At 39.6% G+C, this 22,541-nt stretch overlaps 2 protein-coding genes across 5 annotated transcripts in view; one reads left to right on the top strand and one right to left on the bottom strand.

Moving 5' to 3' along the window:
• Positions 1–19,206, bottom strand: part of PAAF1 (proteasomal ATPase associated factor 1) — a 33,703-nt gene extending 14,497 nt beyond the window's left edge. For all 3 annotated transcript variants that reach the window (XR_007156525.1, XM_047879286.1, XM_047879285.1), the window contains exons 1-5: positions 19,130–19,206; positions 15,584–15,624; positions 11,758–11,861; positions 7,704–7,793; positions 354–452 (exon numbers count right to left, since the gene is read on the bottom strand). Coding sequence is in view for 2 of the 3 variants with exons in the window: in XM_047879286.1 (XP_047735242.1) it covers positions 354–452; positions 7,704–7,793; positions 11,758–11,861; positions 15,584–15,624; positions 19,130–19,176 (381 nt within the window). In the remaining variant the exon portion in view is untranslated. The remainder of the gene's footprint in view (positions 1–353; positions 453–7,703; positions 7,794–11,757; positions 11,862–15,583; positions 15,625–19,129) is intronic.
• Positions 19,207–19,251: 45 nt separating this feature from the next.
• LOC125177180 (cytochrome c oxidase assembly factor 4 homolog, mitochondrial) lies at positions 19,252–22,304 on the top strand. Of its 2 annotated transcripts, none has more exons than XM_047879287.1 (2): positions 19,252–19,442; positions 21,457–22,304. In XM_047879287.1, exons 1-2 carry the CDS (start codon positions 19,284–19,286, stop codon positions 21,721–21,723), a joined length of 426 nt encoding a protein of 141 aa, XP_047735243.1. In that variant the 5' UTR covers positions 19,252–19,283; the 3' UTR covers positions 21,724–22,304. The 2 variants fall into 2 exon arrangements, with proteins under 2 accessions (XP_047735243.1, XP_047735244.1); XM_047879288.1 differs by lacking the exon at positions 19,252–19,442 and adding an exon at positions 19,477–19,743.
• Positions 22,305–22,541: the final 237 nt, after the last annotated feature.

Below are 22,541 nucleotides of genomic sequence, written 5' to 3' on the forward strand. Positions count from 1 at the left end.
TCTTTCCTCTTCTTAAAATCCTCTGTATGGGTTAGAGGGGCTCGGCCATATAATTAGTAATAACAGTCTAGTTACTTTGTCTTAGAAACTGATCACTGAAGGAAGTTCATACCAAGGGACCACCCATTTAGACATTCACAGTGGCTCCTCCACTGTTCCAGCCCCAATTTGTTCTGGAAAATCACCAAGATTGAGGATGGTTCCGAGATTAACATATGGGAGAACAAAGGTCAACTGAAGTGCAGTGGTCCTACAAATTTAGAATGTGCCACTCTTCCACCCATGACCCAGTCTAAGGTTTCTCAGACCACCCTTCAGGGATGAGACCCAAAAAGCATATTCAAAGCCTTTACTCTGAGCTCGCCATTGGAAGCCTGCCAGATCTTCATGCTCCCATCAGCACTAGAAGACACACCAAGGCCGCCTCCACTGGAAATGTCCAGGCACGTTATCTATTCAAAAAACAAAACAACTGGTGTTATAAATAATGAAATGCTCTTATTCTCTTGAAATATGTTAAAGATTTCCCTGTTTCACATTCCCCCAAGACTTCTTCAAGCCTACACTTCCCAGCACAAAGGACATCACCTGTCTCCTAACAAGGCTAGTGCCAATACCTTTTATTTCTCAAAACAAAAAGATGTTCTTCTAATCATCTATACAGTCTCCTGCTTCAGCTTTTTAAACAGTTTTTCCTATCCCCATACCATTTCCATCATTTTCATCTTTTGCTATTTTAGAATTAAGATACCTAATTCTTAGGAACCTATTTACACAAAATAAAGTCAACTAAAATGTACCAGAAGGATTCAAGGAAAAGCAAAGATGCTTCCAATTTACTATTTTACATTCTCTCTGTAAAATCCTAATTATGTGTATATGTCTATTTCAGAATAAGTAACAAAAAATTCTGATTCACTTATGCAGTTTCAACATTAACAATGACTTCATACATAAGCAATGACCATACACATGTATACATACATACCCTTTTTATTAAAAAACACCCAGGTGCAAACATTCCAGAAATGCAGGACTAAGATATATAATCCCAGATATATTCCTGGCAACAGTGATTCCCATATGACCTAAATTATTAAGGAGAAAGTAGGGACTTTGGCTTTAAATTATCCAACCTTCCATTTTACTTTTTTCTATGCCATTTGAGCCATAATGAGTAAATCTGGCAAGAACTGAAGGGATACATCTATCAACTCTAACACAATCTAAGACTTTTTCTTCATGTTTTGAGAGACTTTGAGCATATGTGCAAGTGGGGGAGGGGCAGAGAGAGAGGGAGAGAGAATCTCAGGCAGTCTCCATGCTCAGTGTGGAGTCTAATGGGGCTCAATCACATGACCACAAGACCATGAATTGAGTCAAAATCAAGAGCTGGACGTTTAACTGACTGAGCCACCCAGGTGCCCTTTTCTTTACTTTGGTTCCTTGGAATAAAAGTACTGTTAACTTAATTGTGGATCCTTTAATTTTAAGGATTATGACAACAATTAACCTTTATATCATGTTTTATCATTTATAAAACATTTTCAAATACATTATACTATTTGATCTTCATAATAATCCCATTCTGCTCCTAGTTTCTTATTGCTGGTAATAGCAACACAGAGGTAAATCGGACAGCCCTGCCTTCACATTCTAGTGCAGGAGAACTATCTCCCAGATCTGTCTTTCTTCTCCAAGACCACTGTTACCACCCTAATCTTGGGCCTTAAGCCAATTAACTTCTTTTAACTCCATGTCTGGCTCCCCAGCTACACGACAAGCTCTGTAAGTGTCAGAACAATGTCCAGCACTTTCTTTTTTTTATTTCCTTGAAAGATTTAAAAAAAATTTTTATAACTTTTTTTCTAATTTTTTAATGTTTGTTAATTAATTATTTATTTATTTATTTATTTATTTTTTTTTTTTTTTTTGAGGGGCACCTAGGTGGCTCAGTCGGTTGAGTGCCTGCCAAGCTCAGTTCACGATCTTGCAGTCCATGAGTTCGAGCTCCGCATTGGGCTCTGTGCTGACAACTCAGAGCCTGAAACCTGCTTCAGATCCTGTCTCCCTCTCTCTCTGCCCCTTCCCCGCTCATGCTTGCTCTCTCTTTCTCTCCTTCTCTCTCAAAAGTAAATAAACATTAAAAAATTAACATAAGTGGAATCAATATTGTTAAAAAATAACTTATTAAAAAGGTTTTACATTTATTATTTTTCTGGTGGGGGAGAGAAAGAGAGACTCCCACGAGGGGCAAAGAGAGATAGACAGAGGGAGAGAGAAAGAGAGAGAGAAAAGCAGGGCCTACCTGAAGTGGGGTTCGTGTTCACCTGAAGCGGGGCTTGAGCTCACCCAATGTGGGACTCAAACTCACAAACCATAAGATCATGACCTGAGCCGAAGTCAGATGCTTAACTAACTGAACCACCCAGGTGCTCTTTTTATTTATTTATTTTGAGAGAGAGAGAGAAAGAAAGTGCGCATGCAGTCGGGGGGGGAGGGGGGGACAGAAAGCGAAGAAGTGAGAGATAGGGTCCGCACTGTCAGTGCAGAGCCCAACATGGAGCTCAATCACAAACCATGAGACCATGACCTGAGCCAAAATCAAGAGTCGGACACTCAACCAAATGAACTACTCAGGTGCCCCTGAAAGATTTTATTTTTAAGTAATCTCTGCACCCAACGTGGGGCTCCAAACTTACTTCCCTGAGATCAAGAATCGCATGCTCTACCAACTGAGCCAGCCAAGCGTCCGTGTCCAGCACCTTAACACAATCATAGACTACGTACATAGTAACAACTCAACAAATACCACCAACAGCAGTGTGGTAATAAGAGTGAAGTACCTCAGGGGCACCTGGGTGGCCCATTTGGTTAAGCATCTGACTTCGACTCAGGTCATGATCTCTCGGTTCATGAGTTCGAGCCCCTGCATTAAGGCTCTGTGCTGACAGCTCAGAGCCTGGAGCCTGTTTCAAATTCTGAATGTCCCTCTCTTTCTCTGCCTTTCCCCCACTTGCACTCTGTCTCTCTCTCTCAAAAATAAACATTAAAAAAAAAAAAAAAAAAAAAAGGAATGAAGTACCTAAACAATACTAGGTAGGAAAGTGAAGCCATCTGACCTATATCCATAAGAGCAACCACAGTCCTCATTTGCAGGGCCCAAGAAACAAAGACATTTAAACACTCTCCTACTCACTCTCTGAAATGGAATTAATCCCTAAAGCAACAAAGCGCAACCCCTTTCCTGACTCAGGTAGTCTATCCAACTGCCAGCTAGGCATCCGTCCACCTTTGGCTTTATAGTGGTCACCTCAAACTTAACATGTTCAGAACGGAACTCTCATTTCTCCCTGCTCCACACCAATACAACTACTTGACCTCATTAGTAAATGGCACCACTATTTACCCATTTCTTTGGAAATTTTTGGAAACATCCCTTCTCCTCATTTTCTGTCACATCTCACACCCACATCATTAGCAAATCATGTCTAGTTCTACACCCCAAGAAGGTAGGCTCTACATCACAGTTTTATTCACTGCTGTAGTCTCAGTGCCCAGAGAAGTACCTGGAATATAGCAGGTGATTAATAATTGGATAAATTACCTACTGATGAACTCAAATAAGAGAAAAGGAGAGTAAGAAATAGAAAAAGAATAAGAAATAGCATAAGAAATAGAAAAATTGGTAATTTTTTAAAATGACCTTCTTTCAACTATACTCAAATAAAAATAAGTAAATTTGGAGCACTTGGGTGGCTGAGTCAATAGAGCACATGACCCTTGATCTCAGAGTTGTGAGTTCAAGCCCCACATTGGACACAGAGCTTACTTTAAAAAAAAAAAGTAGGGGCGCCTGGGTGGCGCAGTCGGTTAAGCGTCCGACTTCAGCCAGGTCACGATCTCGCAGTCTGTGAGTTCGAGCCCCGCGTCAGGCTCTGGGCTGATGGCTCGGAGCCTGGAGCCTGTTTCCGATTCTGTGTCTCCCTCTCTCTCTGCCCCTCCCCCATTCATGCTCTGTCTCTCTCTGTCCCCAAAATAAATAAAAACGTTGAAAAAAAAAATAAAAAAAAAAAAAAGTAAATTTAATTTAATTACAAATATTTTTTTTTACAAATGTTTTATATTATATGTATTATACACTGTATTCTTACAATAACGTAAGCTAGAGAGAAGGAAAAAAAAATTGCCTACTTCTCAAAGGTTCTCCCAACTCTGCCAAAAAGTTTATCACTTCCTCCTTTAGTAAGTCTGCAGCACTATGTTCGTATATTGTAGTGGTCAACCATGGGCAAATTACCTCATCACATTTGGTGATGTCTGGAAACATTTTTACTTGTCACACTTGGGGAATAGCTCACTACAATGAAGAATTATTGAGCTCAAAATGTCAATAGTGCCATGATCGAGAAACTTTGATATATTCTATTGTATCTTCTCAGTTAATAAACTGTCCCTGGAGGGGACAGGGATATTGTTACCTTATGTGTGTTACATATCTCTGGGGACCTAGTTCCCTGATATAAAAACTAGTTGAATCTGAACTATTCAGTTCTTCCAAAGTGAGAGAACATTGAAGAGTCGATTATAGGTCATAACAACTGTCTCCTTTCTCCAAACTTTTGTTAAAGAGGAAAGGGAACTAACATTACTGAATAGCTATTATGTACCAGACATGTAACAGACACTACCCAAATCTAGTATGCTCAAAAATCTATAAGATAGGTATTATTTGTATTTTTCAGCTGAGAAATCTGGGGTTTAAGAAGGGATTAAATAATATTGCCAAGGTGAAACAACAGAGCCAGGATGTAAACATAGGTCCAGGTCTAAAGCTAAAGATCTATTTCTTAGTTATGGCAAAAAAAACCCCAGATGAATTGGATAATTCTAAATATTAGATAAATATGACAATTCAAGCGAGTGAGATAAAGGATGGATTACTTTATAGTGCTGTGATATGCTAATCACTTCAAAAAGAATTACGTTAGATCCCTACTTTAAACTAAGTAACAGGAGCACCTGGCTGGCTCAATTGGTAGAGTCTGCAACTCTTGATCTCAGGGTCATGAGTTCGAGCCCCACGCTGGGCATGGAGCCTACTTTAAAAAAAAAAATTAAATTAAATAACAAAAATAAAGTTTGAAATGTAAAAAAATAAAACATTCAAAAAAAATACTATATAACTGTATTTAACACTTATATCGTGCTTACTATGTTTCAGACCGAATTCTAACTGTTTCAATCCTCATAACACCCCTATGAGATATTACTTTTACCCCTATTTTACAAATAAAGCATCTGTGGCACACAGAGGTTAAGTACCTGGCCTAAGGTCACAGTTAGTAAGTGGCAGAACCAACATTCAATGCCAAAGAAGCAAATCAAATGAGTCTATCCCTAAAGTCGGTGCTCTTACCCATTATGCTTACCATTACACCCAAAGTGAATATATAAAAATCATGGACTACCATAAGCAGGACCCCAAAAGTGTTACCATAAAGGAATAAGTTGCTGGGTTTTATTATCTAGAGATGTTAAATACCTGTATGTCAAAAGACACCATAAATAAACAATAATAAGAAGCAACTATCTGAAAAATATATGGCAAAGGGTCAATACCCTTAATATAAGAGCTCTTATCCTCAACATCATTCATTATCAGGGAAATACAAATCAAAACCACAATGAGATACCACCTCATACCTGTCAGAATTGCTAAAATTTGTAACACAAGTAACAACAGGTACTGGAGAGGATGCGGAGAAAGGGCAACCCTCTTGCACCACTGACTGGGACGAAAAGTGGTGCAGCCACTCTGAAAAACAGTATGGAGGTTCCTCAAAAAAAACTAAAAACAGAGGGTGCCTGGGTGGCTCAGTGGGTTAAGCATCCGACCTCAGCTCAGGTCATGACCTCACAGTTTGTGAGTTCGAGCCCCGAGTCGAGCTCTGTGCTGACAGCATGAAAGACTTCTTGGGATCCACTGTCTCTCCTCTCTCTCCCTCTCTCTCTCTTTCTCTCTTGCTCAAAATAAATAAATTTTAAAGAAAAAAAAAATCTTTTCCCTAACATTTTGCATTTATTTTGCTTACACATATCATTACAGCAGTTTTTTAAAAATCCTCTCCTTTATCAAGTGTTTACAATGCAATCAACTTAGTTTTCAAAGTTTTCACACTTATATTACATTGGTTGGACATATTTAATTCATTAACATAATTTCAAAAACAATATAACTGGAATTATAACTGATCCTTGGTAAGCATTCAACTTAACCAGTAGTGTCAACAATATGCAGATCTCAGGAACGAGCTCATAAATCGTGAATATGCTGTGAGCATCAGTCAGTATGTTTTATATGGGAAATGCAGAGAAACAGTTAGCTCAATAAATTAGTTAAGTGGAAGTCAGTTAAAACATACCAAAAGCTTTATAATTTGCATTTCCTGTGACTCGACAAGTCTATTTTACCAATGTATTCTAATTTCTTCCTATCTTTGTGAGTAAAGGGTTAGCTCTAAGTATACTATCAAAATATGAAATCAGGAAATCAAAGATACCTGAAAGTTCAGTAAGATTGGAAAAAATAAACTGTGGTAAAATCATACAGCAGAATACTATGCAGTTCTTAACAGAATATATAAAAAGGTGACGTACAATGATGTACATAACATATTATTAAGGAATATAAAGCAAGTTATAAAACAGCATATACTGTAAAAACCTATTTTGATAAAATATTTAAAGAAAAGACAGGGAGAATCAAGTAAAATAATACATAAAGCTTAGCATGGTACAGACACATAGTAGGCAAACGTTAGCTATTACTACTAAAATTATTATTAATACAGGCTTTGTACCAAAAGTTCGCATTAGTTATCTTCAAGTAGTAGAATGTGAGTGATTTTTCACCTTTTTTACATTTCCTAAATTTTCATTACTAAATCTATGTTCCTTTTATAATATGGGTAAAAACTAGCTATTTTTAAAATAAGAAATGGAAGGTTTTAATATAATCAGTTTATCCACATATTTCTCATTTATGCTTCCATGGTAGTTAGAAAGAGCGTTATCACAACGACCTCTGAAAATTATCCCTCAATATGCTGTACTTGGAATTTTGAGAAAATGTCCCTGCCTTGTCGGCAATGAGAAATATGAGCAGTGACAAATTATACAAACACAGTTACCAGCATTACCCAAAAACCACTAAGCAGCTCTGCTAAAACATATATAAATAAACTTCAGACAATTCCTTTCTCTAAGATTAACAGTGAGTGGATTTATGTACATATTCTATGTGGACCCAAATACCGGTTTTGCCAAACATCACACTTCAGCTGTGTTATCTTAACAATGCACAGTAAATGAAAGGCACATTAATTATGGATGTCTATAAGCACTCAAGCAGATAAAATGAAAAAATAACATGCCATTATATTTTCTCCTCGTTTTTTTTTTAACATTTTTTTTTTAACGTTTATTTATTTTTGAGACAGAGAGAGACAGAGCATGAATGGGGGAGGGTCAGAGAGAGGGAGACACAGAATCTGAAACAGGCTCTGAGCTGTCAGCACAGAGCCCGACGTGGGGCTCAAACTCACGGACCGTGAGATCATGACCTGAGCAGAAGTCGGCCGCTTAACCGACTGAGTCACCCAGGTGCCCCTATTTTCTCCTCATTTTATCAAAATACTTACACTCTTGGAATGAATTCTGGAAAAAGTAGTGTATGGTGCCAAAAACTTCGAGGATGCGTTTTCCTCCGGACAAGAAATATGAATGCTTTTCTAAATAGAGAGGGAAAGATGAAATTCATCAATAAAGTTACTCCAGTGAAATTAAAGCCTCTTAAAGAAAACATCAGGATTATAGGAAATTTTCATCTTTTAAATGTACCCGCTCTTATCGCCCTTTCCCAGCTCACAACACAACCACTCCCCTATAGATCAGCAGCCCTTATAATGCAAAGGGGTGCAATGTAATTTTGTATTGCTTAGATGCCATTATCTTTTTATGGTGAAGTAAACTCCCACAGAAGACAAACCAACAGTAAGTACAAATGACAAACACGAGGGGTGTTTAGGTGGCTCAGTCACTCAAGCTTCTGACTCCTGCTTTTGGCTCAGGTCATGATCTCACGGTTCGCGAGATCAATACCTGCGTGGGGCTCTACACAAGACAGCATAAGAGCCTGCTGGGGATTCTCTCTCTCCCTCTCTCTGCCCCTCCCCTGCTCCCAGGCATGTGTGTGCTTTCTCTCTCAAAATAAATAAACACTTAAAAACACTTTAAAAAAAAATGACAAACATGAAAGCATTAATTTTTATGAGAAAATCTAATACCAGTACTTTCAATTAGCAATGGGGGGAACAGGATTAACAGGAGGAAACAGCACCAGATTCCAAGTCTAGGGCCTAAACAATCAGTCTAAAAATAAACTTACCACCTTTAAGACCTTTTAGATAAAATGTTAGACTACTGATATCTATAGTTACCAGAGAAAATTAGCAAATTACGGTATACTTATACAATGTGTATGCCTGGTCAGGACTTCAGTGCTCATTCCTACCTAGGACTTAAACTGACTACACATGTTCACTGACTGCTCATCGCCCCATAGCTGTATTAATTCCCCATGTATTTTTGCTTAGTCATTACCACATATCTTTCAGCTGTCGTAGCAAGAAAACTGGTGACATAGTGGGAAAGTGCACCTAGAACTAGATGTTAGATTCAGGTGACATAACTTGCAAAGGCAGCCTTTGTAACCATTTAAGATTTCAAGGTAGCATGTATACAGGTATAAAAGGCTTGGTAAACGTTTCAAGGATTCTTGCAAATAGGACAGCCCTTTATTCTAACTGCCAGAATACCAGCACCACCATCTAAGTGTGTATCTCCTACAGGGAAGCTGAGGAGCCACACTCACCCAATGGTTCCTAACCTGTTATCTCTTTTGCAGCAGTACTTCAAAGTTTCTGGAAATTCTGCTGAACAATGAAAATGTCTTCAAAAATCAAGATTTTCCAAACCTTTTTCTAAGGTTAATCTATATACAACAAACACAGGTCCTCACAGTTCATTAGAAAGAAGAGTTTCAGGGGTGCCTGGGGGGCTCATTCGGTTGAAAGCCCAATTCTTGATTTCAGCTCAGGGCATGATCCCAGGGCTGTGGGATCAAGCCCCGCATCAGACTCTGTGCTGGATGTGGAGGCTGCTTAAGATTCTTGCTCTCGCTCTCTCTCTCTCTCTCTCTCTCTCTCTCTCTCTGTCCCTCTCCCCTGCTTGTGCACCTCTCTCTCTCTCTCTCTCTGTCTCTCTCTCTGGCCTTCTCCCCTGCTTGTGCACCCTCTCTCTCTCTCTCAAGTAAAAACAAAAAATTAAAATAGAAGAGATGAGAAATAAAATATTTTTTTAAAAAGTTTCAAAATTATAATATTCTCATCACTAAAAATCAAAATACTCTTATTACAAGTATTCTACTCCTTTAAAAACACCATCAGAATATCTACCTATACAAACAGCACTTTCTTAGCCAGCATATCCATATGTGGTTGCCCGCAGGTTTTTCATTAAATTAGTTTTTGCTTCTAACCGCATGACAAAGCCCATATGGCAGCAAGAGAGCTGACCTGGATTTGGAATTGCCTCTTGTATCCAAAATTAAAGCGTCAGCTAAACTCTCCTGGTTTAAACATTCCTATCAGCAAGGATTCAAGGAACTCCATGAACTCAGTGTTCAGGCATCTGTTAAGAACTGGGTTTGCTCTCAGAAGACTTCATTTCTTTGAGACTAATTATATGAAAGATTTCACCAATCAATAGTATTCTCTCACTTATCAATCAAGCAATTCAGCCTTTAATCCATAAACAAACTATGGAGGAAAAGAAATGTTAACTACCTTCCAATATCAGCAGTAGAAAATCATGCTGTTAATGAAAATATTTTAATGAAAAGCTGCAGGATATCAAAACATAAAATTCAGGACAAGGTTTGGGGGAAGAGTGTGAGCATTCTATGCTAAGATAAAATTCAAAGTCAAACTTTTTTATACTCCAGGATTATGTATTTAAGCATAATCTACTGTTTAATAGAATGATGTAGCAACTGCAAAAGTTGACCGCAAAGTAACTCAGGGCAATTAGGAAACAAATGAATGTTCAACTATAACCACTTACTGTCTTACCTAGCAGGTACACTGGCAGAAATTAACAATGAGGTTGGAAGAGATAAGGATTGTATCAGGGCCTACGTATGAAGGGAAGAAAGGAAATCAGAACTGACGCTGTGGCTGGCAAAACACCTGGGAAAAATGTAGGCTTGCAGGCTGGTGTTCATATTTGGAAGTTTATAGAACTGGTTTCAATTCTGGCATACAGTCTAACTAGATTTGATTACTAGGGTTAATTAACCTCTCAATCTGTTTGCTTACATGCAAAATGGGAATTTAAAATATCAATACCACGGGATTGTTATGATAAACAAAAACTCACTTTTGTAATATTTTATAGTTTCATTCATATGCAGTCTCACTCCCCATTAACCAGCCTATAGGTAGAATATCATCTCCATTTAATTACACATTAAAAGAAAGTCTGGTTTCCCCTTTGGGAATCAGGTTACCCACCACAGCATACTGACTACAGCCATCAGAATGAGTAAGGAAAGTCAGATCTTGGGTTCTGCAATACAGTAAAACCCCAAGCATAATTCATTACAGAAACATGCTTTTAATCCAAAGCATTCATTTATCAAGGCAAATTTTAAGAACCATTGGCTCAGTTGTGATTATGTGATATTGGGCGTCATATTCTACTCGTATTGCAAGACATTGCTCATTTAACAAGTTAAAATTTATTAGAAATGATTAATCATCTTGTAGAATACTCACAGAAAAGGTTACTCGCAATCCAAGGTTTTACTGTACTTAGTTTAGCCATCTACTCACTTCAAAGACCAATGAGAAAAACTATTAAGTACTATTAATGTAGGTCTTCATCAAGGCCTAGCCAGATAAAGGCTATGCTGTCCAATATGGTAGATACTGGCCACATGAGGTTATTGAGCATTTGAAATACAGCCAGTGCAAATGAAGAGCTGCATTTTTATTTTATTTAAAATTTAATTTAAAAACTAATACTTGACTCAGTTTTTGGAAAACTTTTTAAGTATATTTGGAACTACTTGGGTATGTGAATCTGTGTTCTCACCTGTAAATTTTATAGAACCTAAATACATTTATCAAGTATTTTCAATAAAAAATTAGAGTCTGAATTGAGATGTGTGGTAAATGTAAAATATACACAGGATCTCAAAAACTCAGTAAGAAAAACGGAATGTATAATATCTCATTAACAATTTCTTAATATTAATTATAGGTTGAAATAATATTTTAGATCTACTGGGTTAAATAAAATATATTATTAAAATTAATTTCAACCGTTTCTTTTTACCTTTTTTATGTGGTTCCTAGAAAGTTTTAAATCACATATGGGGTTTACATTATTTTACCTACTGAATAGCGCTGATATAAGGGAAGTAAGAATAAGTATACGTAACTAAAAGTATCTAAAAGTATATGTAACTACAAAAGAAAAAAAAACTCTTGACATTCAAAGGCGTAAAAACTGTGATTACTATACAAGTAAAGATAACACAGATATACAAATAACAGTATACATATTTACAGTAGATATATAGGGACTACCCAGTTTTGGACTCGGTGTCATCTAGAAGACATAAAAACCTACCTTATTTATTTCATTCACAATAAATCCTTCTGAAGCTGTAACTTCTGGGATGCCATCGAGGCCAATTCCTTGACAAGTCAGGCTACCATACAAAGTTGGTTTCCCTACATAGCACAAAAGAAGCATGTCTCAAGAAAATAATAAGAACTCAACATTGTTCTCCTTGAAGACCCAATTCAGGCATTTGTACTTATGGTAGGAAATTGGCTCATGGAAGAATAGAAGGTACTTGTGTTAAAGTGACGTGAAGTGGAAAGAGCACTGTCCTAAGTGAACCTAATTTGGGAGGGAGTACACTCAAGAGCTAAAACCTAGGACAAAGATTTAGAGATGTGATACGGCATTTGTAAGAAAGCTACTAGAGTGATCTCAAATTCAGTTTTACGGACTGTGAAATGGAATTCTTTCAGAATGAAAGATAAAGACCAACATGCACAGATGTATTTATCTACAGTACATATATATATATGTATATATATATACATATATATATATATGTACTGTAGATATATATATATAATACATAGCAAAGAATTAAGCTTCAGTAACCTAGAAAATTTGCCTAAGTAGACCACTGTTTTTGCAGTGATGAGGGCTAAATAAGACATCCTACACATAAACATAAGCAGATGGTAGAATGGAGTTAAACCATTCTCTTCTATTCTTCTTCTGCACTTTATATATACACTTCTGTAAGAGCTCATAATACACTTTATATGTCTGACCTCCCTATTAGACTATAAAGTCCTTGAGTTCATAAATGATCAGGGTCTACAAATTATTCAGTAAATAATTATTGCACTAAACTGAAATTCTAGGAGTAAGAGGGGAGTAGAAAACATCAAGGATTCACACAGAGTAGGAGTGCTTCCTAGAGAGGGTGGGATTTAAGTAGAACCTTGAAAGATTACACCTAGACAGAGGATAGAAAGATAGGGCTAGGCAGAATATAAGGGAAAGGAAACTCCAAGTCAGGGAGGAGCATGTCAAGAATAAAAGAAAATTAGAAAGAACAAGATAGGGAGAAGGCATCAATTAATGTAACAGTTTGGTTAGGGACGCCTGGGTGGCTTAGTTGGTTAGGTCATGGAGTCAAGATTGTGAGATCAAGCCCAACATCAGGCTCCACACTGAACATGGAGCCTGCTTAGGATATTCTCTGTCTCTCTTCTCCTCTCCCTCTATCCCCCCCTTCCCCACGCTCTATATATAATTTTTTTAAAAATTGTTTTGAAATACCAGTTTGGTGGGGTGCCAGGGTAACTTAGTTATTAAGCATCCGAATTCGGCTCGGGTCATGGTCTCGTGGGTCATGAGTTTGAGCCCCACGGGGGTTCCGTGCTGACAGCTCAGAGCCTGGAGCCTACTTTGGATTCTGTGTCTCCCTCTCTTTCTGCCTCTCCCCCACTCATGCTCCGTTTCTCTCGCTCTCTCTCAAAAATAAATAAATATTAAAAACAAAAAATGTTTTAAATAAGTTTCTTTGCCATTAACATTAAAAAAATACCAGTTTGGGGGCGCCCGGGTGGCTCAGTCGGTTAAGCGGCCGACTTCGGCTCAGGTCATGATCTCACGGTCAGTGAGTTCAAGCCCTGCGTCGGGCTCTGTTGTGCTGACAGCTCAGAGCCTGGAGCCTGTTTCAGATTCTGTGTCTCCCTCTCGCTGACCCTCCCCCATTCACGCTCTGGCTCTCTCTGTCTCAAAAATAAATAAACGTTAAAAAAAAAAATTAAAAAAAAAAAATACCAGTTTGGGGCACCTGGGTGGCTCAGTCGGTTAAGCCTCTGACTTCAGCTCAGGTCATGATCTCCTAGTTTGTGGGTTCAAGCCTTGCATCGGGCTCTGTGCTGACAGCTCAGAGCCTGAACCTGTTTTGGATTCTGTGCCTTCCTCTCTCTCTGCCCCTCCCCTACATACACTCTGTCTCTCTCTCTCTCTCTTTCTCTCAAAAATAAATAGACATTAAAAAATTTTTTTTAAAATACTAGTTTGGAAAAAAATAAATTAAAAAAACAAAAAGACAAAACACAACAACAAAATACCAGTTTGGTTAAAACAGTCATAAAAAGGCAGTTGAAGGATATTAATGGAGGAACTTACAATCTGGGATAAAGGTCTGGAATAGAGAAAATCTAGCAAAGAAGCTTTGGGAAGGAAAGTGGTGTGAAGTGCTAGTTCAGAAAGAAGCCACAAAAATAGGATCAAGGGAACTGTGCTTTTTGTCCACCTCCACGATTCTCTACTGGCTTCACCCACTGCCCCATGATGCCTGGTCCACAGGGTATATCATTTTAACCAATCTTCTGTCAACACCCTCAAAATGACCTTTCTACATCTGTAGTCACTGAAATGATCTCAGTCTTGGTTTTCTGTTTATAAAATAGAATTGGTTCGGGGCGCCTGGGTGGCGCAGTCGGTTAAGCGTCCGACTTCAGCCAGGTCACGATCTCGCGGTCCGGGAGTTCGAGCCCCGCGTCAGGCTCTGGGCTGATGGCTCGGAGCCTGGAGCCTGTTTCCCATTCTTTGTCTCCCTCTCTCTCTACCCCTCCCCTGTTCATGCTCTGTCTCTCTCTGTCCCCAAAATAAATAAACGTTGAGAAAAAAAAATTAAAAAAAAAAAAAATAGAATTGGTTCAGTCAGTAGAACATAGGAATCTTGATCTCCAGGTCATGAGTTTAAGCCAAGCCCCACATTAAGGCATAGAGCTTAGAGGAAGGAAGTGAGGAAGGAAGGAAGGAAGTGAGGAAGGAAGGAAGGAAGGAAGGAAGGAAGGAAGGAAGGAAAGAAGGAAAGAAGGAAGGAAGGAAGGGTAAGGAAAGGAGGAAGGAAGACACTCTTAAATGTCTATGTCCACACCAATGCATTTATCTACATCTGCACTTACCCTCACCTTCTTCAATCTTAGTCTTTTAGAGTTAATTGAATCTCTCTCTCCTTTAAGACACTAGCTTTTCAGTTAGCCCTTCTCTCCTCTACATATAACCTGTATTTTAATTGCTCTACAATTAGTTCTCATCTTTAAAAACAAAATCCTTGACTATGAGACCTAGCTACTATCTTCTATACAGCATCATTTTCCTCAAAAGACTGTTTAAAATTCTATTTCTCAGAGAAATAGAATATAGTTATATAAAGAATCAAAGGTATCTGAGGTTAAGGATAATCAGTAAAACAAAACTCACAAATTTATTAAAAAGTTTGATTTTTTTTTTAATAGTACCACAATAACTACAAACAAATGGATAAGACTAACACAGAAGTGTCATTCAAAGAAATAATTGATAGGATTTGGGAGCTATCTGGATGTGACATGGTGAAGTGACTAGGTTTTTCATTCTGATGCCTAGAATGGTGGTAACTTAAATTTGAAAATGAAGAAAGAAGGCCTGTTTGACAAGAGAAGTGCTCAGCTTGGTTTTAGATTTGATAAAATCAAGAGAACAGTGAGAGCTTCAAGCATTAATGTCTAGCAGATAATTGTTCAATCTCTGCTTGAACTTGAAGAGAGTTCAGGGCTGGAGCCATACATCTAGGAATCATCATCAGGAAATCACAAATGAAACTACAGAACTGCTTAGAATACAATAATATATAACTAAGGGACTTAATCACTCCCTGAGTAAGTCTGTGGCCTCCAAATGGAAAACTAATCTTAAGGCCTTCCCCTGAAATGGAGGAGTTGGTGTGAATGGTCAAGAACATTTGAAGACTATGAGCATTATGCAAGGAGTTTGGGTCAAGAGAAAGTATGAAGCTCTCTTCTAGGGGTAGTAAATCCCCTCTCTCTAAAGGGAAGGCATATAGTTTTGGGCATATGGACATTACCTGGGGGGTGACAACTCAGCCAGGCTTCCCCTTCGTCCTTCCTATGAAGAGAAACAAAAGATTAATTAGGCTCATTCAATGCTGAAAAGGATGCCACTGGTGCAAGGGGGAAAGAAGATCATATAATTTTCAGTTTGGACATAGTACTGAGGTATGATCCAGTATAACATCTCATCCAGGCATAGATTATTCTAAGACAAACTTTATTTACTGAAGAAATATTCATGGATTAAGCACTTAATGCATAGATATCTACGGGTTAAATGAATACTCAAATATTTCATCAATAGGGAGTTCACTATCCATACAGCTGCACAGCTTTGAAAAATCAAGAATACTTTCAAAACTGAACTACTGGGACCTCATCAAAATAAAAAGCTTCTGCACAGCGAAGGAAACAATCAGCAAAACTAAAAGGCAACCAACAGAATGGGAGAAGATATTTGCAAATGACATATCAGATAAAGGGTTAGTATCCAAAATCTATAGGGAACTTATCAAACTTAACATCCCAAACCCAAATAATCCAGTGAAGAAATGGGCAAAAGACATGAATAGACACTTCTCCAAGGAAGACATCCAGATGGCCAACCGACACATGAAAAAATGCTCCACATCACTCAGCATCAGGGAAATACAAATCAAAACCACAACGAGATACCACCTCACCCCTGTCAGAATGGCTAACATTAACAACTCAGGCAACAACAGATGTTGGCAAGGATGTGGAGAAAGAGGATCTCTTTTGCATTGCTGGTGGCAATGCAAGCTGGTACAGCCACTCTGGAAAACAGTATGGAGGTTCCTCAAAAAACTAAAAATAGAACTAACCTATGACCCAGCAATTGCACTACTAGGTATTTATCCATGGGATACAGGTGTGCTGTTTCAAAGGGACACACGCACCCCAATGTTTATAGCAGCACTATCAACAATAGCCAAAGTATGGAAAGAGCCCAAATGTCCATCGATGGATGAATGGATAAAGAAAATGTGGTATATATATACAATGGAGTATTACTCGGCAATCAAAAAGAATGAAATCTTGCCATTTGCAACTATGTGGATGGAACTGGAGGGTATTATGCTAAGTGAAATTAGTCGGAGAAAGACAAAAATCATATGACTTCACTCATATGAGGACTTTAAGAGACAAAACAGATGAACATAAGGCAAGGGAAACAAAAATAAAAACAGGGAGGGGGAGAAAACAGAAGAGACTCATAAATATGGAGAACAAACTGAGGGTTGCTGGAGGGGTTGTGGGAGGGGGGATGGGCTAAATCGGTAAGGGGCATTAAGGAATCTACTCCTGAAATCATTGTTTTACTATATGCTAACTAATTTGGATGTAAATTTAAAAAAATAAAAAATAAAATTAAAAAAACACTTTATATGTAGATATTTATTGGGATTACTAGAAACTAAGTCCTGTGCCAGACACTTTGCAAACAGTGTAATTAATCCTCACAATTTAACAAAATACCTTTTATTATTCCCGTGTTAAAGATTAAAAACAAACAAACAAACATTAAAAACAAACAAACAAACAAAAAACCTGAAGCTCAGGGGCACCTGGACGGCTCAGTCATTTAAACATCTGACTCTTGGGGCACCTGGATGGTTCAGTCGGTTGAGCATCCAACTTCAGCTCAGGTCATAATCTTGCAGTTGTGGGTTCAGGCCCCACGTCAGAGTCTGCGCTGACAGCTCAGAGCCTGGAGCCCGCTTTGGATTCTGTGTCTCCCTCTGTCTCTGCCCCTCCCCCACTCACACTCTATCTCTCTGAGTCTCTCAAAAATAAACATTAAAAAAAATAATAATAAACATCTGACTCTTGCTTTCGGCTTGGGTCATGATTTCCCAGTTCCTAGAATTGAGCTCCACGTCCTGCTCCACGCTAACAGAGCAGAGCCTGCTTGGGATTCTCTCTCTCCCTCTCTGCCCCTCCCTTGCTCTGTCTCTCTGTCTCAAAATAAAAAAATTTTATAGGGGCACCTGGGTGGCTCAGTCGGTTGAGCATCTGATTACTGATTTCAGCTGAGGTCATAATCTCACGGTTCATGGGTTCAAGCCTGGCAATGGGCTCTGTGCTGACAGCACGGAACCTGCTTGGAATTCTCTCTCTCTGCCCCTCTCCCACTTGTGTGTGCTCTTTCTCTCTCTGTCTCTCTCTCTCAAAAGAAATAAAACATTTTGGGGGGAGGAGAAGGAAAAAAAAAGATAGAGAGGGGGGAGCCAAACCATAAGAGACTCTTAAAACCTGAGAATAAACTGAGGGTTGATAGGGGGTGGGAGGGAGGGGAAAGTGGGTGATTGGCATTGAGGAGGGCCCCTGCTGGGATGAGCACTGGGTGTTGTATGGAAACCAGTTTGACAATAAATTTCATATTAAAAAATAAAAATAAATAAACATTTATTAAGAAAACTGACTTTAAAAAAAAACCCTAAGGCTCAGGAAAAAGTGACTTGCTCAAGGTCACCTAGCTATCTGGAAAACGAATTGAAACAAGGGACTAGTACACAATGTCTGCATTCTAACAGGTCACTGACTTTTTACATGTTTTAGAATGCTCCTCTCCAATCATCCACATCCTTACCTCATCACTCTTAACACTTTTAGGATATAATGAAAAAGACACTTTTAAGACAGAAAAATCTAGGTTGATACTAAGTAACTTTGTCACTTACTGGCTGCAAAATCCTAAGCAAGTTACTTCTTTATTCCTCTCCTGCATTCTCTCCTGGTTGGCCCTCAGTAAAGGTTAGTGTTCTTCCTTTATTACTTGTCACACATTCTGTGTTGTAGCATGTAATTTAGTCCACATAGTAAAGTGTAAGTTTCTTAAATGCAAAAAGCTATGTTTTATTCATCTTCACCACTGTTCCGATTTGAAAAACCCTTAGTAGTAACAGTTGCCATTCATGGCACTGCTGTACTCATCCTGGTGCACGCAGTAGTAACTTGCACAGTATACCATGAATAAATAGATATTGAATAAATGGTTTGCTGTGCATTCCCAATTAAGCTGTCAGCTTCTTAAAGGCAGGAACCACTGTTTAAAACTCCACAACACTCACAGGGTCTGGACGTAGTGGTTGTTACACTGTTTCCTGAATAGAACTGCCCAATATGTCTAACATAGCACTGGGGGTCCGAGAATACAAGGATTCCATCATACACTCAAAGACAATGTGGAGGTAGGTGGTTGAGTACTAGGACTTTTGCAAATACAGTAAATATTTGCTAAATGACTAGGACTACTTGGCCAAGAGTTTCCCTGCCTCCCAGTTTGCCTGTCTTTGTCCACTCATTGATCCTAATCCTGGTGCTGGGATCACACAGCACGTACGTGTTGCTTTGGCCTCAGGACAGCTCTTCTGAGAATGAAAACCTATGACCATGTGTGACTTCTTTTTCTACACCCAGGGATCCCTTAAAAATCGATGAGGTAATCCCTATCCTGGACTGGGTACAGCGCTCCTTAACGCAAAGACAACATGCGTTACCCGCCTCCTCCGTCCCGGGTCTGGGCCTTTGTTCACCTGAGGGCTTGGGCCCAGTCGCTCTGAATCCTCAAAGGCGCCGCCATCTTAACCCCGCCTCCACCTGCCCGCCTCTTCCGCTCTTCGCCGGAAGTGGGTCCCAGAAGGGGCTGCGACGAGGTTGGAGGGCGGAATCTCTACTGAGAGGCCACCAATGATTATGCGCGGCGGGTTCCTCTTCCCCACTTCCGCTCTCAAGCTCCCTTACAGGCTGGTTTCCGGTCGGAGTGTCGGGAGAGTTACAACTGCCTACGAGACGGACGGCGACGTGCAGGACCGCGCGTCCAAATTCTCGTGTTCCACCTGTTGCTCGGTGAGCACTCTGTACCGCGCGTCCTTGCGCTGTAAGGCTTAGCCGGCACAGCGGGGCTGCGGTTGGCTGCCGCGCGCGCGCTTGAGTCTTCTTAAAGTGGGAGACTTTAAAGTGGAAGCTGCAGGTGCCTTGGACACATGAATTTCTCTGCTTTCCTATGATTTCCTAGTCCAGGCCAGTCTCAGCCATCCTGCTGCCGACCATTTGCTTGCCCTGATCTCCAACCATGGGTCTTCCTCTTTTTCCTTCAGGGAAGACTGACGCCAGGATGTGGTGGGGAAAGAGTACCGTCGCATTTACTGTGAGCCCTGTTGTCGCGCATGCATTTCTCGTCCATTATCATATTAATCCTTATATTAGTTGTATGAGTTCAGTATTATTAAGGAGGAAGCTAAGAAGATTGTATGGTAAAACGTGGTGTCAGGATTCGAACCTAGTTCTCTTGGCTAAGAATCCAGGGCACTTTTTCTGTACAGTAATAAAAACTTATTTATTGAAGTCTTTGGACATGCCAGGCTTACGTGCACTATGTCATTTAGTCTTCAACAGTCTTGTGAGGTAGATGTGAACTCTTTTTCAAGAGAGATTATGAAGTGATTTTCTTAAGGTCACCCAGTGAGTCAGTAACAAAGCTAGGTTTACAATCTTAGTCTCTTCAAAACCTATTACCCACCTCCTTCCTTAAGTTATACTGCCTCCAAAGCAAATGAGTTTTGGGTAGGCTATGTTGGCTTAACGTGGCCAACAAGACCTTGCTATGATCAGATATTTTCTCATAGTGCCGATTTCATTTGCTATTCCCTAGTCATACAGAACTTTGAGTTCCTCTCCTGTGTCAAATTCTGTCTCAACCCCTGACCCTGCTCTTCCATTGACTACCCGTATTGTTTCTCCCCATCCTTGGCTAACTCCTATTCATCCTTCAAGTCTCAGTTTAGAAATCGCTTCTTCCAGGAAGCCTACTCAGCCTGTTCCTGCCATGTCTGGATTAGGTGATCCTCTAGTGTGTTCCCAATCTTAGCTATCTGTACACACTGTGTGGTAACCTGTTTATTGTCTAGATTGTAAACTCCATTAAGGCAGGAACTATATCCGTCTTGGTCACTCCTGTATCCTCAACTCTAGCATAGTGCCTGCTACATGATAGGTTCTCATTGATCATTTGTTGAATGAATCAGAGACACAGGAAAGGCACTGAAGGGTAAATTCCAATAAGGCAGGAACTACATCCATCTTGGTCACTCCTGTATCCTCAATTCTTGTGTTGTACCTGGTACATGATAGGTACTCAATAATCATTTGTTGAATGAATCAGAGAAACAGAAAAGGCATTGAAGAGTGCTAGTTCCTTTAAAGCCTGTCATGGTGAAATTTGTTCAAAGGCTGAGGTTATTTCCCTTCAAAGCTTTCTCAAGTTCCTTCTGTAGGCTGCTTTCTGCTGGGTGCTCTGAGGCAGATGATCTTGGGAAGACAGTCTGGGCAAATCAACCTCACATTAAGTACTCTCATCTCACAGACTTATGCGCCCATGCACACTCTATGCTACAGCTAAACTGAACTCTCCATTCCTCCTGTATGTCAAACGCTACCCATATTTGGGTAATCTCCCAAGTGTTAAACTATGTTCTTTTCCAGCCATAGGAAAAGGCTAATAGGAGGAAAGGAGAGATTCATTCTTTTGGGGAGACATCTGCCGCAAAAAGGTGACATTTCACCTAATTCAAATTCCGTTTGCAAAATCCATTCAAGCTTATTTAGTGCTGTGCTAAACATTCTCATATACTTTATGTCATTCTATTGAGTTCAAACCATTTTACAGATATGCTCTCTTGCCAGGCCTAGTACTGATGGCACCAATGAATCAGGCCGAATATCTGTTCTCAAATAAGCTTACACTCTGCAAGGGGAGACAGATGCACAGATAGCCTATAACAGTGCAGTTTGGTCAATGTTATTGATAGTAATGGAACCTCATAATCACATTCCTACTCTAACTTTGCCTCCATTATTCCAGAGACTCTCAAAGATGTCAACTCAAGGCCATACTTGGGCCCGACAGGTGAAGAAGGAGGATGAGGAAGAGGATCCGCTGGACCAGCTGATTTCCCGCTCTGGTTGTGCTGCTTCCCACTATGCAGTACAGGAGTGCATGGCCCAACACCAGGACTGGCGACAGTGTCAGCCACAGGTACAGGCCTTCAGGGACTGCATGAGTGAACATCAGGCAAGGCGGCGGGAGGAGCTGCAGAGGAGGAAAGAGCAAGGCAGTGCTCACCACTGAGACCCCAAACCACCTATCCCCAGAGGATGTCCCTGAAGAAACCAGCCCAGAGAGATCATAGGAGGAAGAAGTCCTGAACAGTGGAAGTTTGGGCCGAGAGGTGTAGAACATGGGGATTGTCTGGCCAAGACTGACTTTGAGAGACAGACAGCCATGGGTTTGGACATGACTGCTGTAAAGAGCTGTCATATTTTCATTGTGCAATCCCACACATCCTCACCTACCATGTTACACCAGTATTAAATGTCAACTGATATTTGCCAAGTAAAACAAAGAGTTGGGTTAAGGGATGCTCTCTTACCTTACATCTTGGGTCAGTGTGCCAGGTACTGAGCCGATTACATGGATGTTTAATTTTAAAAGTAAATTCACAATCTAAATGTAAACTGATTACCTAATCAGGTCTTCATTTATTGAGGAATTGGTTCAACACAGCAAGTTTTTCTGAGACCTTCCCATGTGCCAGGTACTGTGTGAATGAATAATATGATCTGATGTGATAAATAATAGGATCTCTTCTTTCATGTTTCTTAGTCTGGTTTGAGAGATAGAAATAAATAAAACAGCATTAGAACAACTAATTACTGACCATTATATAAGTGCCTTTATCTTTCATTAGTTGTTCTGGACGTTTCATTCAGTCTAAGGAAGGAAGAAAACAAATGGGAAAATAAACATCGAGTGCCTCTTATGTGCATACAGATACAGTCTGACCTCAGCGTGCTTCCAGCCCAGGAAACACACAATGTTGGCCTGACATTTAAAAGGCACATTTAACATAAAATACAGATTTTCAGATTTTAAAAACTGGAGAAGCT

This window comes from Prionailurus viverrinus, chromosome D1 (assembly GCF_022837055.1).
Source record: "Prionailurus viverrinus isolate Anna chromosome D1, UM_Priviv_1.0, whole genome shotgun sequence".
NCBI classification, from domain to species: domain Eukaryota; kingdom Metazoa; phylum Chordata; class Mammalia; order Carnivora; family Felidae; genus Prionailurus; species Prionailurus viverrinus.